This window comes from Vidua chalybeata, chromosome 18 (assembly GCF_026979565.1).
Source record: "Vidua chalybeata isolate OUT-0048 chromosome 18, bVidCha1 merged haplotype, whole genome shotgun sequence".
Lineage (NCBI taxonomy): Eukaryota > Metazoa > Chordata > Aves > Passeriformes > Viduidae > Vidua > Vidua chalybeata.
Window position 1 is genome coordinate 402745 of NC_071547.1, and position 22470 is coordinate 425214.

Below are 22470 nucleotides of genomic sequence, written 5' to 3' on the forward strand. Positions count from 1 at the left end.
CTGCCCCAGAAGACCCCAGTGAGACTCACGGTTGCAGGGCTGAGCTGGAAGCTGGCCAGCAGCAGGGCCTGGGCCAGCAGCACGGCGCAGGACAGGTTGGCGTGGATGTGGTAGCGCTGGTTGCGGATGGTGCTGACAGACCTGCAGGGCACAGAAACAGCTCAGCACGGCTCCCCGGGCACCAGTGTGCCCGTCACTCACCTGCAGGCACCTGGACTGGCTTTTGCTTTTGGTGGGGTGGTCGCCGTGGGCTCTTTGAGCTCCCCTCCCAGCAGCGTGGGTGGAACCTGAGTGCAGCCCTTGGCATCCTGCTGCTGCCCCGGAGGCAGCAGGAGACTGATTTGCCCGTGAGCAAGTTGATGTGACAGAATGGTGACAGAATATCAGCAAAGGGTGTGATCCTGAAGGGCGCTGGGGATGCCAAGCAGGTCACACCCACTCCTCACAGAAAGCACATGGCACCTGCTGTGCCCACACTGTGCCAGAGTTCCTGGGTTTATTTTGTTGGGAAATAAGGGAATAGGAAAGTACATTGGTTCCAATTCTGATTTATACAAATATAACTTCTGAGCACAGGAACTATAGCTCCATATACAGATGGGCAACGCCTGTCTTGACAGGGACCTGACTGTGGTTTCAACATCATTTGAACATATCTCTCTTGGCTTTTCAAAAACCAGCTGGAAATCTGACAAGAACAGGCTTTCCTGGAAGTCTGCTGACCTCGTGTTTCTGTTCTCATCCCAAAATAGGAAACAGAAAACAAAAACATTGATCTGAACATCTCAGGCCTTGCCTTCAACTCTGTTCTCTTTAAAAACAAACAGTCCTGGTGATAACAGGTTCCTATTCCAATGCACCCTGCCTGCTGCACTGCTCCATGGGAAGGGAATGAAGAGGGAGATGACAACAAGTGTCGAGATCCCAAAAAGTAACTCAAAGGATGCTCTGCCTGCTGCCAATGGCTTTGTAATGGGGAGCTCCATGTGTCACAAGCTGGGCAGTGTCACCCAGGAGGGGAGCAGGGCTCACTGCCCTCCCAGGAAGGGGCTGCCATTGCCAGGACATGGAGTAGCAAAGAACTTGCCAGATTTTTCTCCACTTATGTCACAGTCATCTAACACCACATTGCAAAATTGCACTTCAGCTGCTTAATGAGACCCTGCTCTCGAGTGAAAAGATAATCAAATTATGTTAAATTGGCAGTTTGAAGGATGCTGTCTGTAGGTGGGGTGCTTAATCCTGTGACAGTCAGCTGGCTCCAAGCTCTCTTCCAAGTCTTCTGTTTGCCTCCAGTTCCTTGAGGAGTTTTCATCCCTGCTGCAGCAACACCTCCTCCTTTTGCTCCTTTTTCCTTTCTAAACACTCTAACATCCAATTTTGCACTCAGACTAAAATGGAGCAGGTCATTCCCTTAGCCTAAACATGCCAACAGCACAATGTCAGACAGGCAGATGTTGGACTTATTTAGAGTGGAGTTTGCCACATGTTATTCTCTTAATCCAAGTATGACCAACACAGATCTCAAAACTTGGAAATAATATGGGGTCTGGAAAAAAACAAGCATTGCAATCAGTTTACTGAGATTCAGCAGGTCCTTTCCCCTAGAAACTGGCCTCTTAACAGGATGTCCAAAATACATGCTTAGGCACAGAAAACAAAACTCAAACTATTAAGTGGGAACAATATGGTTTAGTGTGTGAAAGGAGACAAGAATCCCACTCCTTGCTGTACTCTCGAAGTGCTGCACAACCTTGGACAAGTTACTTCACCCTTAGTCAGGTTTTCTGTTTCTTATTTAGACACAAACCTTTATGAAAGCTTTTTTCCAGAAATGTTTGTATCAAGCTCAGCTGGGCCTCAAACTCATTTGTCACTACTGGAACATAAATAGGAATAAAGGTCCTGAGTACCCTGGGACAGAAACCTTCCCAGCACAGAGAGCCCTCACAGGGGCTGCCCTGTTTTGGGCAGGAGATGCAGAGGTTTTTAACCATGAGCCACGGAGTGAATTTCACACTGCTTACAGTGTCCTTTATCCCACTAAAGCACCACAGCCTGATGGAGAACAGCGAGACTCTTGAACATAAACATGGGTTGTATGAGGTAATTGTGTACAAGTTGTGTGAAACTAAAGTCAGGCAGCCAGTGCTGACTGAGACTTCCTTACTGGGCATTCCTTTCTAAACAGCCTGCATTACAGACAGGACAGTGGAAAAGCAGAAAGTGCTGTCTGTGTGCTCCAAGCAACCCAAAGATGTGGGGGGGCAGAGGGGGTGGTCCTGCAGTCCCTGCTCACCTTGTACTGGAGTCCAGACCAAGACCTCCTACAAGGCTGTTTGCAAGATTCCTGAACTATAGCAAAGCATGGACACTTTAAAAAAAAAAAAAAAATTAAAAATCTCTCATGAGATTGAAATAGCTTGCTATATAAAGACCATCCCATTTCAGGAAATGAAAGTAATTTAGAAATAACCAACCAAGTGTTACAAATACATGTGCAGAATCTAATTAAGGAAGGTTGTAGAATTAATAGCCTTTGTTTTATCCTGAGTAGCTGACGGGATCCCGCTTGCCTTTCTGCGTGCTAGCTGCTCAGCAGGTATGAAGTTAAAATTACTCACGACAGCACAGCGAACGTGACCAGGGTGATCGTCAGGCAGAAGATGGACAGGGCGCAGCCGATGTAAGTGATGGAGGAGAGGGCCACCTGGTGTTCTCTCGTTAGCTGCACGCAAAGGAGAGACCAGAACAGAGCTGTGAGTGCGCGTCACCCTGAGCACGGCCAGCCCTGCCCTGCCCTGCCCTGCGCTGCCCTGCGCTGCCCTCCGCTCCTGGCGGCTCCGCCGGCAGCGCGCAGCCAGCTCCGCACCCGGGCAGCAGCCGGGACAGCCTGCCCCTGTCGTGTGTCACAGCCCGGTCCCAGCAGCCGGGACAGCCTGCCCCTGTCGTGTGTCACAGCCCGGTCCCAGCAGCCGGGACAGCCTGCCCGCGGCTCGGCCCCTGTCGTGTGTCACAGCCCGGTCCCTGCAGCTTCCAGCGGTTTCTGCCGTGGCTGCAGGGCTCGGGCAGCCTGGGCAGCTCAGCTCAGGCCCTGTGATGCAGTAGCGCTGCTCGCAGCTCGCAGTGATGCTGCAGTGCTGCTCACAGTGATGCAGTGATGCAGTAGCACTGCTCGCAGTGATGCTGCAGTGCTGCTCACAGTGATGCAGTGATGCTGCAATACCGCTCGCAGTGATGCTGCAGCGCTGCTCGCAGTGATGCAGTGATGCTGCAGTGCTGCTCGCAGGGCCCTGTGCTGCTCGCAGTGATGCTGCAGTGCTGCTCACAGTGATGCAGTGATGCTGCAGTGCTGCTCACAGTGATGCAGTGATGCTGCAGCGCTGCTCGCAGTGATGCTGCAGTGCTGCTCACAGTGATGCAGTGATGCTGCAGCGCTGCTCGCAGTGATGCTGCAGTGCTGCTCACAGTGATGCAGTGATGCTGCAGCGCTGCTCGCAGGGCCCTGTGCTGCTCGCAGTGATGCTGCAGTGCTGCTCACAGTGATGCAGTGATGCTGCAGTGCTGCTCGCAGGGCCCTGTGCTGCTCGCAGTGACGCTGCAGTGCTGCTCACAGTGATGCAGTGATGCTGCAGTGCTGCTCACAGTGATGCAGTGATGCTGCAGTGCTGCTCGCAGGGCCCTGTGCTGCTCGCAGTGATGCTGCAGTGCTGCTCGCAGGTCCCTGTGCTGCTCGCAGTGATGCTGCAGTGCTGCTCACAGTGATGCAGTGATGCTGCAGCGCTGCTCGCAGTGATGCAGTGATGCTGCAGTGCTGCTCGCAGGGCCCTGTGCTGCTCGCAGTGACGCTGCAGTGCTGCTGCAGTCATTCCCCTCCCTGTGCAAGCACCACCGTGCAGGCAGAGCCGGCCAGCCAGAGAACACATCCACCACAGCCCGATGCAGCCACCGGCTCCGTGTGAAGGAGCGTGTTGGCAGCGCCTGCCGAGGGAGCTGGGCTGACACTACAGAGTGAAAAACCCCAGCAAGGGCCCAGCGTGAGCAGCAGGAGGGCAAACCTCTGCTCTCAGCCCCTGCTTCTAGCTCCTGGCACCTCTTGTGGAGATAATGCCATTTTTAGGAACATTTAAACTGTAACTCCACAGTGCTCTCCACCAGGATCTGTGTTAAACCTGGACAGAGTCAGTGCAAGAGGGACAGTGTGGTTTGGCCATTCATCTTCAATTAATCAGAGCATGGTTTAATTTTCCATGCAAGTTCTCATAACAGAATGACAAAAGAGCCACACCCAACAAAGAGAGCCAGGCAGTATTAATATGTAATAAGTAGAACAGAGCCAGGCAGGAAAAAGCTTTCTCATTCTAGAAGAATTTTCAAACATTTTTCCTGACTTGATTTTGGATAGACTTGACATTTTCATAAACTGAAGGAAAAAAAAAGAGTCAATCAAAAAGTTTTAATTTTGATGCTTGAAATACTGTTACTATTTTAATCTTGATTTACTATTAATTAAATTCCAAGCTGAAAAATATTTATTATTTAAAAAATACTAAAAGGAATGATATCTTTCCAAAACTTTTTTTACAGCACATTTATATAATAAAAACTACTCCTTTCACATATGTTTGGGATTTTCTATTCTTTTCCACACACACAATAAAATTTCCCACCCAAACAAAGTATTCCATTAGAGATTATCAAACCGAAGCAGCTCTACCAATAAACTCTCCATTAAAATTCCTTTTAAAGGAGAGAAATAATGTGCCATGTGTTCATGGGAAAACATAAATACAGACAAGAAGATGTGTTGTGTATGTAGGTTTTCACTGTAATTATCTGCCAACTGTAGCAGCTCACGTGTGCTGAGTTTCCAGCAGAAGAGCTCAGCAACCTGAGAGCCATTAAGGGATGCAGCAGCACTGAAAGACAACTGTTGCTATGGTGTCACTGTTCCTAGGAAATATGATGCAGCTCTTGAGTATTTTTTCTTTTTTCAGCCAAAGACACATTTCTTTTCCCTGACTGGACAGCATCAATTATGGAAACAAAAGAGTTTTGTGTACTGGAACAGCTTAAAAGCTCCGGATAATTCCTACAGAAGAGATGCTATCGTCCCTCATCCCCCAAAGAACCAATGTACAGGCATTCTTCACAGAATATTCCTGAAATAGGAATCATCTGTGTGGTAAATGGAGCACTTTAGAAGTGATTTCCTCATCAGGTATATTCATGTCCAAAATGCATGGACCTTATTTCCTGATTCCTCCAGTAGACACCCTTTTCCCTGGCTGCAGGTGGCTCACAATTCTACAGAAGGGGGAGGGGAGCTGAGGAAGCTTTTCAGATGTAAAGTCACTCTGAAATCAGTATTTCTCAGCAGTCAGAAAATGCTCCCTAGAGAGTTTCCCTGCTCAGGGAAAATTCAGATTTACAGCAGTCTATCGTGGTGTTTGCACTGGCAGAGATCTCAGAGGGGTGGCGTGTCCTCACTATCACAGACAAATGCAGAAGATCCCGGGGAGCAAACCAGTGGGAATGGGCAAAAATCACAGAATCCCAGAATGGCCTGGGTTGGAAGGGACCTTAACGGTGCAGTGCCACCCCTGCCCTGGCAGGGACACCTGCCACTGTCCCAGGCTGCTCCCAGCCCTGGCCAGCCTGGCCTGGGACACTGCCAGGGATCTGCTCTGGGCACCTGTGCCAGGCCTGCCCACCCTCACAGGGAGGAATTTCTTCCCAGTGTCTACTCAAAACCTTCCCTCCTTCTGTTTGAAGCCATTCCCCCTTTTTCTGTCACTGCCTGCTCTTGTCAACAGCCTCTCCATCTTGCAGGCTCCCTTCAGGTGCTGGAAGGCCACAATTAGGTCAGCCTGAAGTCTTCTCCTCTCCAGGCTGAACAAACCCAACTCTTTCCATGTGGGAAAGGTGTTCCATTCCCCCCAAATCAAACTGTTTGTTTTTTTTCCCATAGTAATCCAAAAGAAGATGATGATCACACAAATAGGTTTTGCTCTCTAATTTCTTTGATGTCACGTTTCTAAGAAAGTCTGTCTCTGGGTTTTAGTTCAGTCTTTCTCCAGAAACCCCTGCAGGGCAAGACAAAATGTGAATCCAACTGAGCCTCTATGACTTAGAAATGGAAAAGGGAAAAAAAAATCTCTTCTACAACAAAATGTATGAGATTCACTGAAACCTGAAATAACCTACATAGGTCCCTGCATCTGTGAGCTGGAAATTGCTCTTGCTCTGGTGAACACAACCAAAATCTGATGAGGCTCTAAGAGTGATGCTCCTAAATCAATACATCAGTCTGTAACAGCTTTTTCAAAAGCAGCACCACTGCAGTGCAGCTTCTCCTCCTGCCCCGTGTGAGGGACAGAGCTGGGCTCAGCTCTGAGCTGATTTTAATTGCTGCTAAGGACCCAGAGGAGCCTGCAGCAGCAGCTCTCAGAGGGAGCAGCTGGGCTGGAGGGGGCAGGAGGCCTGGAAGCAGCTCCTGCCTGTGCAGATGTGAGTTGCAGGGAAAGAACTTGAGATAGCACATGAAAGGAGGCTTGGAATGATTTCCAGGGTGTGCAGCCTCCCTGCAGGGATGTGGTAAAGGAGGGAAAAGAATCTGCATTAAAAGATATCAATCTCCACAAACCTCTCAACCCAGCTGTCACAGCACATCTGGATGTGCTGCATTCTCATTTGAAGGGATAACAAGGAGCAATTTGTTAGAGGTACCTGGGTTGTCAAAGCATTGGGCCTCATTAATTAAAAAACTATTTCAATGAATTCCAATGCTCTGATAAGGGCTGATTTTACCTTACCTCAGCTTGTCCTTTTGAAAGTTTACAGACTTCCTGCATGATGTGGAATATAAAACAGTAATTTGGGATGTTTTTGTAGTCAGCACAAAAACTCTAATCAAGCTGCAATGCTATTATTAAGGAAAATAGCATTAAAAAAGGACCACATAAAACACTGAGCAATCTGTGAAGTTGTCCCATAAGCTTGATTCTCACACTTGTCCCAATCTACATTAAATTATTCTTTTCTTCTAAAATGTTTTGCTTCCTTGCATTTATATGGTCATTCTTCTACTCTGAAAAGCCAGGAAACGAGCTCATCCACTCGTGTCAGCAATCACCAACACTAAGAGACAGATGTTTCTTAGTTTCAGCTTTGACAAGGTAAAATCAAAAATTCCCATCTCATATAAAACCCCCACCCTTTCAGCTGTAACACCCCTCACCTTGAGTGCTGCTGAAAGCCTGGCCAAAGAAGGGGGGTTGGAGCAGATCCACCCACCTGTGGCAGCTCAGCCCATTGTCCTACCCTTGCTCTCCCTCTTAAAAGAAGTTACTACATTGCTCAACACTTTTATTTTGGAAACTCTCAGGCAAGTGGATGGCCTGAGAAATAATCCTGGAAAGATACCAGCTCAAGAACGAATTTTTCATTTATAATGCTGTGCATGGGAAAAAGAAAAAAAAAAAAAAAGAGAGAGAGAAAGTCTATCTAACCCCTCTGTTCATAAATAACTGCATGGAAGATGAAAATATATTATTATAATGAGATGGTACTTTTCATACAGGAGCTGGGAAAGGTCATTCAGGCTGAAAGACTTATTCAGTAGAGTCTACAAGAAAAATTGTTTGTGTCTAGAAGAGAAAAGCTCCTTTTTTATGTGAAGTTACTGAGCGACCACACACAGGAGCACAATAGCCCCTGGCCAGCTCAGAGCGCCTGCCTGGGCTCTCTGCTCAGTGCTCCTTTTTTCCAGGGGACATTTGCCCTCCTGTCCCTGTCCTTTTCCAAATTATTCACCTCTCAGGCCACTGACTGCACCTCTTCTGCTTGGCTAAGAGTGTACTTTTGGCTTTCTCCAAAGGAAGGGACTTTTCTGGGGAAGTTCTAACCTAAAATTTTCTCCTTCACATACTGCAAAACATCCCTCTATTTCTGCCTTCAGAGGTCACACATCAGACAAAGGGCTGAGCTCCAATACTTCAACCAAGGCTTGTCGTAGCTGATCCTGACAGGGTTTGTCCCTGTACCAAGTTACAGCTTCACTATTCAGACACCAAAAGCAGTAATTTCACTGTCTAAGCTACTTTTGAAATCTCCTTTCTGAAAAACAATTCCTCTTCCAGAAAAAGGCAAGTTGTTGAACCAAAAAAGGTTTTACAACCTCAAAAATGAGTCCTGCAAGCTGAGGATATCTTACCTCTGGTCTGTGTTTTGGTCTCACTCACCAGTACAGCCCAGGACACGTTTGCACGTGCTCCTGTAGTGGATACATTTCATTAAACCACAATGATTTGTTCACTGGTGGAAATGCCACGACAACTGCATTTTGCCCTTAGTCCAAACAGAAGAGTGAGCTAGATTTTCAGGTCCCCTTTGGTCAGCTTTCCATCTCACAGGAAACTTCCCACCATGAAGCTCCTTGCAGCACAGAGGGTTTTTGCTGTTTATTGATCTGACAGATCTGCCAGGGGCTGCCCAGCACTGGAACCCTCCCTCAAACCCCTCTGCAAAGTCTGAACATCCTCCCGTGAGGAATCCCTGGGGGGAAAGGGCAGGGGGGTAAGGGACAACAGTTAGGCTCAGCCAAATCTACTGAAGTTGTACCTTTAAAATGTAATCTGAATCCAATTAAGAAAAGGATGAATAATTAACTTTGGCAGCCTGAGTGTCTCAGAGACATGAAAACGCTGGCCTTGGCTGATGAAGCTAATGGTTTTAATTGCCTCCAGAAAGGCTTCTGAAATTCAATTTCAGTCCACAGAGGCCTTTATTTATATGTTAAACAATAATAACAATACAAATCTCTGTTTTCCTTCAGCTTGCCAAGCACTTTGTTAGGTAAATAACATTCCATTTTTTTTTTAATTAGCATCTGTGATGAGTTCAGGAGGCTCCCTGAGACCACAGGATCGATTTTGGTGGGGCCATGCTTAGTGGCACTGTACAATCACCACCCACAGAAAAGCCTAATTTGATGCACAAACTTCTTTTCTCAAGCCACAATGCATCAGATACTGTGAATTTAAAGAAAAAATGGCCTCTGAGAGTCATGCTTCACAATGCAATCATCTTTATCAGCCATTTCCAGCAGAATTGTTTTTGAATTCCCTTCTCTATTAACTCCACAGTTCCAAGCAATCTGCAATAAAGTGCTGCAGAGGGGGCTTTTCAGGATTAAAGGCACATTTTCCTCCAGCCAGCCCAGCCTGACGTTGCTTATTTAAAACTTCTCACTGTGACACAAAAAATACAGACTTTTCCAAATATCTCTGCCAAGATATTAATTAGTATTTTTATATGCCCACATCATTTTTTAAAGTAGTTCTGGGCACTGTGTCATCAAACTGTAGGGGTTCTGCTCATTACAAATCTCAAACAGCAAGTTCTCAGTTCAAATGAAGCTTGAAGGAAGCATGGCAGGGAGGAAGGACTCAAGTTGTGAGGTGGTATCAGATTATAATAAAGTTTGGAGACCAGAAAAGCTGATATTTCCAAGTTTTTCTTAAATCTGCTAGTGCAGGGTGTTTTTTCTGCCTTCCTTTCAAGTTTAAGGCTTGCAGGAAATGTTAAGTGCTGTATTCCCAGCAGATTGTCCCGAGAGACTCAAGGAGCTGCTTTTGCCCATGCACCAGGGCTGGAACATCTGCTCTCTGCCTTGTGCTGCAGCAGGAGCAGCTCCTCCTGCTCCCCAGTTAACAGCCAGACTCCAGTCCACTGCAGAGCACCACACGAAGGATCAGAGCCACCAGGGGTCCAGCAGAGACACAGCAAGGCAGGTCACATTCCCTGGACAGAGAGATGTGATTCTGTCTCTCAGGAGAAGCACAGAGAGAAGAGGAGAAAACAATCTTTCTCTCTGCCCCTTTGCTTTGCCCATGTGGAATGTGGTGTGGAGATTGTTCACCTGCAGGGATTGCTGGGCTGGATTCTGGTGAAGGTTGTTTGGGCTCAGTGCCCAGTGGGATCCAGCTGTGTTGGGCTCTCAGCAGAGTCACAGTTTGAGTTAGATGGGTGAGTAAGCAGTGAGTGTGTAGAATAGCACAGTCTCTCTTTAAATAGTATATTAATGTAATATAGTACAGTTTTAATAAAGCTGTCCTTCAGCCTTCTGGTCTGGAGCAGACACCAGCATTTCTGCCCTGAGCTGGGGCTCACTGCAGTTTTTTACTCTAGTCTCCTGCCAGGCTGAGCCCGAGATCTTTCAGGGCAGCTGAGGACAGGTAAATACCCAGCTCCCAGTACAATTCCATAAAAATGTGTGTCTAGCTCCATTCTCCCAGGCCTGGGCTTTGGCTCCAAAAGGCCCATTTGGACTCAGGGCTGGGACTGAGTGAGGCTCGTGCCCAGGATGCCCCTGAGTCCCCTACTCCAGCTTTTGGGGACAAAGTGTTCAGAAAGGCCACTGCAAGAGGCAGACCAAACTCAAGCACAGAGTGACTATATCTAAAGAGAAGTGATGGATAAAGGTGCCCTGCTTGTAACATTTTTATACTGCACAGGGAAATCCTTTAGTCAGCAAGAAGAACTGGCTGCCAAGTGGTTCAGTGCTCTCATTTCCACCACAGAAAGGAAGTCTATGTTCTTTTGGTGAGTAGTCTGATTAAAATAGACTACTCCATCATGCTTCTCAAACAAAGCGGTTATTTTGACAGTTATAGCATTCTTAAATATTTGTGCTTTTCCAAAATAAAAAGTCATTTTTGCTCTCCCCTGCTGAGTGAAATTCAGTAACTGCCAAACAATTCTAAGGAATTTGAGAGGTTTAGTATCCTGCAGCACTAGTCCAACTTTTCCTGTGTAATTCTGTGGGATTAGGGACAACCAGAAATTCTCCTATTTCCTCCCATCAAAATCAACAGAGCTGTAACTGGCATGGGAGTGGGATAGCAGAGGAACGAACAATGGCTCTGGGTTAAAAATCAAGAGCAGTGCTCGATTTTCAGGAAAGATGAGCACGGGTGTCATAAGGACAAAAGAAATATGATGCACAGTCCCAGTGTGAACACATCAGGGAGATGTGCTCCTCCACAGGGACAATAAACACTGCAATAAAATGGAGGGGGAAGTGGAGAGAGTGAGAAAGAGCAAAGCAAGTTTACAAAGCAATGCTAGAATAAACACCCAGGCTGATTTATCTTTGTGCATCTGATGGCTGAGGGCTGGCTGAACTGTCTGTGGAGATCTTTTCAGTTACACAAACTGTCAGTGGTAATAAACAAGGACCCAAAAAATCGCAATGCCTATCCAATTTTTAAATATGCAACACAAAGAAAAATTACTGGACTAAGGCATAATTCTTTTTATGTTCCCAGCAATGAAAAGCATGCTGAGAAAAGTAATTATATAAAAATTACAAAACAGCAGAAAACTGAGAGTGCCACATTATTTCCATTTCATTGTCCTATTAGAGTATGAAGCTGGCTGGAAATTTTAAGAAAAAAGCTTATGATTTCAGACTGCTATTGTATTGCACCCAAAGTGCAGTGTTTGATTAATAATTGCAATATTAGATTTAGGAAACAATGCTCCAAGCTGATAAATTACACATCTATCCCCCATATTTTTAAAGCATCTTGCAACAATAGGTCTTTTTCAAAAGAGCCTTTTTGAGCACAAATTAATGCACCTTTTTTTCAGTCAGCCTCAGCTATAACAGTGAAAGATAAAATAAAAACACATATATTGCCCTAAGAAAAGAAATTTGGGGTGATTTTCTTTTTGCAAATAGAAACTCACAGATAAATACCCAAACCCTTCCAAAATCCTGGCTCCCTAAAAATGCTATGGGTTGTTTCTGCAGTTCCATCATCAAGATCAGATGGTTTTAAGTATTTTCCCTGTATAAACACTTGTCTGCTTACAAGCCCATTGATGAGCTGCTTGAACTATATTGATTGATGATCTCTTCTGAATTGTGAACAGGCTACAAACGGGATAAAAAACAAAGTCATTTCTAGCTTTAGAAATGCAGAAAACGTGCTCAAAACCCCAAACAATTTCTACCAGATTGTATAACACTACTGCTTAGCTGGAAATGCCCATCCACATGTGAACTTTATAGGAGCCATTTTTATACTCTCACAGTTTGAAAAAGGCAGCCAGAGGAAAAACAGGAAAAAAGAACAATTTAAGAGAATGGTTTAGGAGACATAAATATTTCAGTTGTGTCCTGCATTGGTGTTTTGGGGGAGGGGGGCCCAAGCTTCAAACTCTGTTTTTCTGTGGGAGAAAATGATTCCTCTTTGAAAGGATTTTTGAACCCTGGGTCCCCAGGTGTCCACCATCCTTTAGCTGAAGTGACATTTACGTGGCAGATGGTACAAATAGCCTGGCATGCTTTGTAGTTGTTGGATCACCATAAAAACAAATCTGCCAGATGGCTGGCATGTTCCTTGGCAGGAGCAGAGGGCCCCACTGACTGATGGAGGGGGAGTAAAGCTGCCCAAAATGCAGTAATAGCATCTGAATTTTCTTTGAAGCACTTTTGAGCTGCAACTCTGTGCTGGGCTGGGTTCCTGCTGTCTAGGAAGAAACACTCCTGTCCATGTGTGCCACGGGGCTGCTGCTCTGCCTCTGCTGCCACTGCCACTGTCCCTCCTGCCACTGCCCCTCCTGCCACTGCCACTGTCCCTCCTGCCACTGCCACTGTCCCTCCTGCCACTGCCCCTCCTGCCACTGCCACTGCCCCTCCTGCCACTGCCCCTCCTGCCACTGCCACTGTCCCTCCTGCCACTGCCCCTCCTGCCACTGCCACTGCCCCTCCTGCCACTGCCACTGCCCCTCCTGCCACTGCCCCTCCTGCCACTGCCACTGTCCCTCCTGCCACTGCCCCTCCTGCCACTGCCACTGTCCCTCCTGCCACTGCCCCTCCTGCCACTGTCCCTCCTGCCAGGGGCCCCCAGCAGCAGAGGCAGAGCTGGGATCCCCCCAGGCCCGAGGGGATGTCTCCTGTCCCACCCAGGTGCCACCCAGCAGGACACTGCCATGCCACTGCTGCAGAAACCGCCTCAGTCAACTCCTCACCCTGTGTCTCTTCTTCCTGGCCCTCCTCCAGAAGGAGCAAACACATCAGTATAAATGGATTCCTTCTTTCTCCCACCACAGCTGCACCAGTGGCTCCCTACCTGTTTGTGCTGGCTGCACTAGATGGAGGAAAACCTGGAACGCTGCTCTGGATCAAGGAGGGAGAAAGACAGGACTTCCCAAGGTGCAGCTGCAGCAATGATTTATCTGCCAGAGGGACTGCTTCCCCTGCCTCAGGCTCCCCATCAGAAGGAGAAGCTCGATCAGAGCAGCCAATCCCTTCACGTGTGCACAGCTCCTCCACCATGCCAGGGCTTGCTGGGAAGATGGGACTGAACAATCCTCAGTCTCACTGACCTGGTCAGAGCTGCCCAAGAGTTCCCAACGGTCTCCAAGTTCTGATTGCCTGCTGACCTTAATTACATCCATGACATTTCTCAAAGGCAATCAAGGGTTGAACATGTTCCTTCAGGAACATTCTGCTCATCTGCAGTCCCATTTTACCTTCAATCAAGTTATTTATTTGTTTAAACCAGTTGATGACCACTAATCTCTAAAATTCAAAATAGATGTTATCATTCTCAAGTGAGGACCAACAAGATAAACTAATCTTGACAATAAAGAATTTGGGCCAGGGGTGCTACAGACATAACAGCAGAGTGATAAACACAAACCATTCCAGCATGTTCTGTGGTCCAGTTCCTCAGCAGGGTAAAGGTCAGTGCCAGGCTGACATCTGAGCACCACATGGCTGTAAGGTTTTCCAAGATGGTGATTTCAAACCTGAAATAAACTCATTACAACTGCTGATCCCCTGCACCTCTGAAGGCACCAAACTGAGCTCAGCAGCAGCATTGTTTGTGTCCTTCTTTCTCAGTCACCTTGGCTTCAATGCCTTAAAGCTCCTGCTGAAACTAATGTAAAACCTGGAGTGGTGTGCAACTATATCTGTAATCTGAGCTCAGTTTTAAGCAATTCACAGCATTCAAAGTTCTTCCCATCCTGGTGCAGAGCTCACAGATATCAGAGTGAATGTTCATTTTGTCACGTTGCAGAATTTCAAATTTTCCTTTGTGACTAGTCTCTTTCAATTTCTTTCTCTGAATATTAGAATAAAAGTGATTTTTCATCTCAGCAGATTTCAGCCTTTGGAGATCACCTGCAGCTGGCATACAGTAGAACAGTGACTGAATTAATCTAACCTGTTTTGAATAAAGATCAGGAAGAAAAATGGAGGACTCACAGCTTGTTCTCAAGAACTTTCTCGTATTTCCATGCTCTAAGCTCACTAGAAATTACACCCACCTGACACTCTGTGCCACAAATGTCTAACAGCTCATCAGCATCCCCGATCTCAGTACTTCAAGTGTTCAAGAGACAGCACCAGGAAATGCAAGATACCCTACAGTTTTGTTCCTATCAATGTTCACTGAAGCAAAATGGAATCCACGTGGGACACTAATTCCTCCCCAAGCCAGGTGCATAAATTAGTAACACAGTTCTGCACTGCTAAGGAATACTGGGAATACAGCAGGGCATTCGTGGACACAAGGAGCACAGGGAATGTGTTCGTGGAGAGATCTGCTGGGTGCTGTGAAGGGGGGAGAGGGAGCTGGAGCAGTGCCAGCAGGAGGGGAGGCACAGGGCCACAGGAGCTGCCAGGGACTGGATCCTGCTGCATTCTGCAGCTGGAAAAAGCCACATTTAACCACGTGAAGGAACAAAGAGAAGGACTTAAGCAAGAAGACTCTTGCTGGAATTCAGCATAACTCAGGAAGAAGTCACCATCCTTGACAGAGTCACCCCCCAGGCTAAGCCCTCTGGCCATTAGCAGTGCCACCTGCACAGAGGCAGTGCAGGGGCTGCTGAGGAAGGTCACTTATTTTCAGAGCTGGGTGCTCAGAGACACCTTGGCTTTGTCTGGACCCCCTGAGGATCCTGTGCACTCCAGCTGGGAACAGCAAACTCTAAAGAACTGCAGTCACATTAGTGGGAAGCTTATGCCCTTTTTTTTTTTTTTTTTTTTTCCTTTGAGCAGAAGGAAAATCAATGTGACGAGGAGCTGAGAGAGTCAGAGCACTCATCACACTGAGCTGCTCCCAAGAGCTCATGGATTTCCTCACAAGGGCTCTCCCTGGGGATGCTCTCCCGGGACTGAAGCTGCTGCACACGTACTGGTGTGTATTGCAATTCTTTATCACTGTCACTATTGCCCTTTTTTTAGGTTTTAAAAATTGTTTTCTGTGCATCTGCCTGCCTTTCTGCAAGGGCAGAATTATGCACCCCTGGTTTTCCTGGTTGCTGCATGAAAGGCTGTGAAGGTGCCCTTGGAGGGGGCCTCTGCCTCTTGCTGCTCCCCTGAGAGCTGCATTTATCTGGGCAGAGAGGGAAATGATACTTTCCACAGGAGAAGGGAAGTATAAAACACCCAAAGAATTCCCATGAAAAATAAATTCCTTTTTTTTTTTTTTGTACCAAAATACAGCTTTTGATGAAAAAATCTACAGTTTTCAGGCAGTTAATTTCCAAAAACTTATTTCCATTTTTTATGAAAAGCAGAGCCTTTTGGGTAAGAATCTTTTTCCAGAATTTAAAGAAAAATAAACATTCTGTCAAAAACAGTATTCATACAAAAAAAAAAAAGATTCATTTCAAATTGTTTGGCCACAGATGTATTATAGCTGTGGAAACAGAACTGTTCAAGTGTGGGCAATTGCATACTCCCACTCTCTTTTACTTCCTTCATATTATCTGTGCACTTCATTTATGAAAAGATTAAACTGTACAAAAGTTCAAGATCAGATATAACATCACAGCAACAATCTCTTGGAGCATTGGCAGTCTGGTGTTCCAAGGGGTGATTTAAATGGGCCCTCTGAACCTTGGCTCATGAATTTCTGAACATGGTGAACAAACACAAGTATGTGCTCAAAATCCACAGCATTTTAACATTTGCTTAAGAGGGTTCCAAGGACACCTGAGAGAAGTTTTCAATTGTCACATTGGTCCAGTAGGCTTTACTTAGCTCATGTTTTGGGAATTTGTAACTGCTGGCACAGCTCAAAAGCCAGGAGTTCTGTCTTAGCCTGACTCTTCATGCCAATGACACAATAATGATAACAATTCTTTTCACTAGTTAAAAAAAATAGTACCACAAGAAAATCCTAAATGGTCCACTTAAAGGAAATGTCTTGGACAAAGATTTGGGATGAGATTTTCCTTTTATCATAAAGGGGATAAAACAAAGCTGTGGAAAAACATTCTGCACAAAGTCTGTGGATGTAAATGCACCAGACCAAAAAGGTCAGGAGAGAGAAACTATTGAAAATGGAGCTGTTAATGGACTGTGAGGAACTGGAAGGTCCATTCACATCCAGCCTTTCCTGGTTATGTGTTTCAGACCCCTGAAGGAAAAACTGGATTCCAAAGAATTCTGTATGAAATATCTTTGATCTCTAATCACTAATATCACATCATACTAAAACTTATTGCAGCATCCCATTAATCATCACAATCCTAAATCTGTTTAGTTGAAAGCTGGGCCTTTCTGAACTATTCCCCAGTGGAGAACCAACCAATTTTTCAGTGGCATTTAATTGGTGGCTGTCCTCTTTAATCCTGGCTAATTCCCTGAATGCTGCTCTTTAAAACAGGGTTAATAATAGCACATTTCTCCCAAGACACTTCTTGTCTTACAAGATGGGAGGTCTTGAGGCAAAGCTGCATTTTATTATAAGCCTGAAGAGTTCCTAGAAAAATGATACTTGGAAACCAGATGGGGTCATTAGGTGCTTTACAAGTAATAAAGATAATAATGGTTAGATAGAAACCGGATGACCTGAGGAAGCCAAACCCCCCTTCAAGTGGTCAGATTGACACAAAGGGCTGAGGCATTAATTAAGCTCTGGATAACACAAAAGAAGCAAGAAATGAATCCAAGTTGGGCATAAATGAGCCCAGTTTCAGTCACTTAGGTGATGTGAGGATGTAACTGAGGTATTTATGCCTCATTTTGAACAGACATGTACTGCTTTGCTGAGTCTCACCTTCAGGGGCACCACTTGCATCAGGATGGCGAAGTTGGTGAGGTGGTTGCAGAGGCACACGGAGTAGTTGAGGTCCCCACTGTCACGCACACAGCCCTCATCAGACCAAACACCAGTTCCATTGCTGTGAAGCACAAAAAGCAGAGTGTCATCTCTGCCAAAACGCATCTGCTGCAGGTTCACTTGACATGCACTGTGCTACACAGGAGACTCAAAGGTCTGGAAGCCATCTCAGGCTGGGGACCCCACTAACACTGCTAGTGTCCTCTCAATTCCATCATGGAAACAGTTAAGGAAAACATTCACCAGGACAAGGCACAGATCAGACCCCTCCATGAATGTCTCTAGAGATTTCTTCCTGGTTTTGTAATCAATGAATGATAACTACATTTACATTACATTTAGCATCTCATTTAGGGCATTTCACCCAGACTCAGATTTCTGTATTCTGAGAACTGTAGTAGCAGACAAGTCAATAATCTTGCAAAACCCCCAAAATCATTGTGTCTTCTGTGCTGCCTGACCCTTACCCAGTGCCACACTGATCCTGTTAAAGTAATTCAGGCTGGCTGAGCACAAATTCCAGTGGCCCATCCCCATCAGTGCTGACACATCACCCCAAGGGGCAGCTCCTGCTCCACTGTGGGAATGGCTGGGCAGGATGTGGGGTCTGGTCTCAGGGCTGGGCAGGATCCTCACACACTTTGCTTTTTTCTGAGCAGTGATGCTCATGGGTTTGCTTTTTCTCAGAGCCAGGACAAGCCAGAATTCCCTGTGCTCTGCCAGCCTTGGAGTGCAGTGGGGACACAGAAGCCTCAGGCACCACAGGTCACCCACCCCACTGTCTGACAGGAACTATTTCTTTCTTCTCATGTTTTTCTGAGTCCTGAAGATTGACTGAGTGATCTGTACTCCTCCCAGTGATTATTTTAAAGATAGGTATTACCTCATACTTCTGCCCTTCAGGACCTCCTTGAGCTCTCAGAGAGACTCTGTTGTAGGTCAGAAACCAAATTAACTATTGTGCACTAGGGAATAAACCCATCCTGGCACAAGGAAGCTCATCTGCAAGGACAGATTTCATATTTGAGTTTGTATCCCTACAAAGCCTCCAGGGCCCCAGCCCCAGCGGAGAGCAGTACAGGAATAGTGCCCCAACCATATTCATTTGCTTCATTAAAATCTGCTTCTAATTTACCCTAATTTGTGAGTAACCATAACAACGAGTAACTGCCAACAGCTGGGGCAGCTCAGCACAGGTGAAACAGAACTTCAGTAAAACAATTACCGTGCCCTTCCCAAGTGCATGGTGTTCAGGAGGGATCACGGCATCCCAGACCATTGCTACATCAATTAGGCTTACACTGTTACAGCTCAAAACCTGTTCATCCCCAAAAAATTCAAGATTCACTATTTGTATTCTTTCTCAATGAGTTCACTAAGAGCAGCGTATTTCAAAAGGAAAAAAAAAATGAAATGCATTCTGTGCTAAAAAAAATAAATAAAAAAATACTGCTTTTCCATAGCTCTTATTTTCTGAGTGAAATTTGAGGTGATATTTATTTCCCTTTAGTTCTACTTTGCATTCAAGATGGATCATTGCATTATGTTTATCCATTCCATTCATTGGCCAAAATTCACAGCTCTGAAATACAGATTTCACACGCTGCTGTGGCACAGAGCCAGTGAAAACAAAGGCTGCGCTGGAGCTTTGCCACCCTGAAACATCCGAGCACCTGCCCAAGTGGACACACTCATGAAACAAGATAAGCAGGATTTGTATCAGTCTGCAACTTTGGTTACAAAATGATTTCAGTTCCCAATTACCTACCCAACCCAGGGTCTGTGAATACCAGGTCTCCTATCTATGGTAAGAAGAAACAATCAGATTGGGTTTTTTATGAGCCAGTGGTTCCATTTCTTTAACTGTTTCCATGAATGAAAGGAAGCAAGAAGAATACAGATAATACACAGCATCACAAAGTAAGTGTAATGTAATAAAACCAGGTTAAAGAATTTGGAATTATGCAACATACCTGTAATCCAGAAATGCACAGTAAAGATGAACTCTGTTACTTTTATTTACTGCTTGGCTGTATTGTCTGGGTGTCTGCAAGAAAAAAATATAAACCCTGGAGGAATGTTTAAAAAGGGCTAAATTCCACTATTCAGCTACTTCACATTCTCATTGCTACAATCATTTCAAGAGACTGATTATAGATTAACACACCAGAGCTGGCAGCAAAATTGTTCAGTCCTCATTTCTTCAACACAAGCTCCAAACATGCAAAGACTGGTATTCAGTCTTAATTTTACACACTGGGATTAAACTTGTAGCACTCTGAGTGAGAAATCTGTGCCTCCTTTAAGCAAATAGCAAAGCAGGACCACTACTGTACATAAGCAGAAATACATCTGTTAATTTTTGCAAGACTGGGACATCATTCTTCAGTATCTACTTGGCTTCTTTGGGTTTGTGCCTCGTTTGCTCTCACTGCGCAATAAAAATGTCACGTTTTACGATTAGTAACTCTGAAATATGTGCATTACAATGACCAACTCCCAGACATTTTCTTTCCACAACAGCAATTATTTTAAAACATACATTCAAACTGAAAGAGCCGTGCCATAATTCAAGATTTTATTTTAGCACACCTCAGCATTATAATGACATAATTTCTATCTTCCATAAACATGTTTAGCAAGTAACTCAATCTCCTATATTCCAGAAGCTTTGAGATCCCATTCTCTGCTCTGTTACATGAGCTTGATGACAAAATTATTCAAATTATATTGGAGTGAAGTAGTAGTTTGTTGCAGACAAAAATATGCAAACTAGAGGATTTCCAGTGTTTGTTCAACCTTTTTAATACATAAATCCCTAAAGTCCACATTATGTGGACCCTGTTTTATGGCAATTTTTTAATTACAAGAGTCTTCAACATAAAGAAATCACTGATTAGTTCTCAGATTATTGCAACACAATTCTGCTGTCAAGACCAAAGATAATCAAGTTTTGCTTTCCTTGTTTTAGGGAATGAAGAAAAAAACCCCCAACACCTCATCCTGCTGAAACTCAACCAAGTACAAGAAGTTCCTGATGCAATTTTCCTTCTCCTCTCTCATGAGCCTGGCGAGGAGTGTCAGGCACAAGGTAGCACAGTTCCCTCCTGGCTGGAGATAACCCAGAATTTCTGCCCAGCCAGGGCTTCCAGGGCTCCTCCGGATTGCCACACACCTCAGGCAGCTGTGCTGCAGATAAGGACATTCCTGCTTAGCCCACATCTCTGCACAGCATAAACGGAATTTTCTTATCTGCCTGAGCACCTCCCTGGCCCAGGTTTGCAGTTCCTCGCCTCACCCCGTTTTCCTGGGTTTTTTTTTTTTGTCACAGGATGATGCTGCAAGGTCAGGTGCTTTGTGAGAGAGGGCTGTCACTGTCACCCCAGCACTGTCTCCCCAGGACTGTCACCCCAGCACTGTCACCCCAGCACTGTCACTGTCACCCCAGCACTGTCACTGTCACCCCAGCACTGTCTCACCAGGACTGTCACCCCAGCACTGTCTCACCAGGACTGTCACTGTCACCCCAGCACTGTCACCCCAGCACTGTCAGTGTCACCCCAGCACTGTCTCCCCGGGACTGTCACCCCAGCACTGTCCCTCCAGCACTGTCACCCCAGCACTGTCACTGTCACCCCAGCACTGTCACTGTCACCCCAGCACTGTCTCACCAGCACTGTCAGTGTCACCCCAGCACTGTCTCACCAGCACTGTCACCCCAGCACTGTCCCTCCAGCACTGTCACCCCAGCACTGTCACTGTCACCCCAGCACTGTCACCCCAGCACTGTCACCCCAGCACTGTCACTGTCACCCCAGCACTGTCAGTGTCACCCCAGCACTGTCACCCCAGCACTGTCACTGTCACCCCAGCACTGTCAGTGTCACCCCAGCACTGTCCCTCCAGCACTGTCACCCCAGCACTGTCAGTGTCACCCCAGCACTGTCACCCCAGCACTGTCACTGTCACCCCAGCACTGTCAGTGTCACCCCAGCACTGTCACCCCAGCACTGTCACTGTCACCCCAGCACTGTCTCACCAGGACTGTCCCCCCAGCACTGTCCCTCCAGCACTGTCACCCCAGCACTGTCAGTGTCACCCCAGCACTGTCAGTGTCACCCCAGCACTGTCTCACCAGGACTGTCCCCCCAGCACTGTCCCTCCAGCACTGTCACCCCAGCACTGTCAGTGTCACCCCAGCACTGTCAGTGTCACCCCAGCACTGTCTCACCAGGACTGTCCCCCCAGCACTGTTCCTGCCCTTCCCCTCTGGCTCTGGGGACACCCTGGAGCCCTTTTCCCCAGCTTTTGTCACAGGATTGTGCTGCAGGTCAGGTGCTTTGTGAGAGAGGGCTGTCACTGTCATCCCAGCACTGTCTCCCCAGCACTGTCACTGTCACCCCAGCACTGTCACTGTCATCCCAGCACTGTCACTGTCATCCCAGCACTGTCTCCCCAGCACTGTCACTGTCATCCCAGCACTGTCACTGTCACCCCAGCACTGTCACTGTCATCCCAGCACTGTCTCCCCAGGACTGTCTCACCAGGACTGTCCCTGCCCTTCCCCTCTGGCTCTGGGGATGCCCTGGAGCCCTTTTCCCCCAGGCAGCAAAGCCAACACTGACACCTCACAGTCCAGGCTGGGAAAGGAGAACGGGACAGATTCACCTCCCCATGCTCAGGAAACCTCTCCCAGGGGCAGTGCCCAGCCCGCTCGTGCCACTGCCTTTCACCTGGAGCTCTGCCAGGGCACGTGCACGCTGTGCCAGCTGTGCTAATGATGTCACATCCATCATCTCCACAGCTTTCCTGAAGGGAGCAAGTGAAAGAGTCTACAGCTGCCTTGTATTACAAATTATTTCACGTCTATGACCGACAGTGGCTAAAAAACCATAGAAAGGGAGACAGAGAAAGATCTGCTGTAATAAGAGCAAAGATGGAACAATAACTGCCATTTCTGATTTGTGAGATTTCTCTAGATAAATCTGGTTTCTAATACACTAAATGGAAAGGGCACCTCAGGGTCAGGTTGGAAGAAGACATGGCACTGCAGTCATGTATCTTTTACACAAATAAATCCCAGATGTATGTTTTACCCTCAATTAAATTTCTCTGGCAGGGGACAAGTCCTTGTTTTTCTCCATCTTAACTCTAAACACAGATGTCACTCATTAGACAATGAACCACCAAGTGAGGCCATACAGGCTCTGACCTGTCCATAGCTGTGTATGTACTCAGATGAGAAAGAATAAGTAAAGAATAATAATGAAAAGTAGATAAATAAATTAAAGAATGGAAAAGAAAGGGTCTATCCTAATTT

The 22470-nt window shown here is 46.3% G+C and overlaps 1 protein-coding gene across 2 annotated transcripts in view; it reads right to left on the reverse strand.

Annotated features, from left to right (window-relative positions):
* Window positions 1-22470, reverse strand: part of ADGRD1 (adhesion G protein-coupled receptor D1) — a 129992-nt gene that overhangs the window by 36907 nt on the left and 70615 nt on the right. For both annotated transcript variants that reach the window (XM_053959641.1, XM_053959640.1), the window contains 4 exons: window positions 19124-19197; window positions 17088-17211; window positions 2625-2728; window positions 30-141 (listed from right to left, as the gene is read on the reverse strand). In XM_053959641.1, the coding sequence (XP_053815616.1) occupies window positions 30-141; window positions 2625-2728; window positions 17088-17211; window positions 19124-19197 (414 nt within the window). The remainder of the gene's footprint in view (window positions 1-29; window positions 142-2624; window positions 2729-17087; window positions 17212-19123; window positions 19198-22470) is intronic.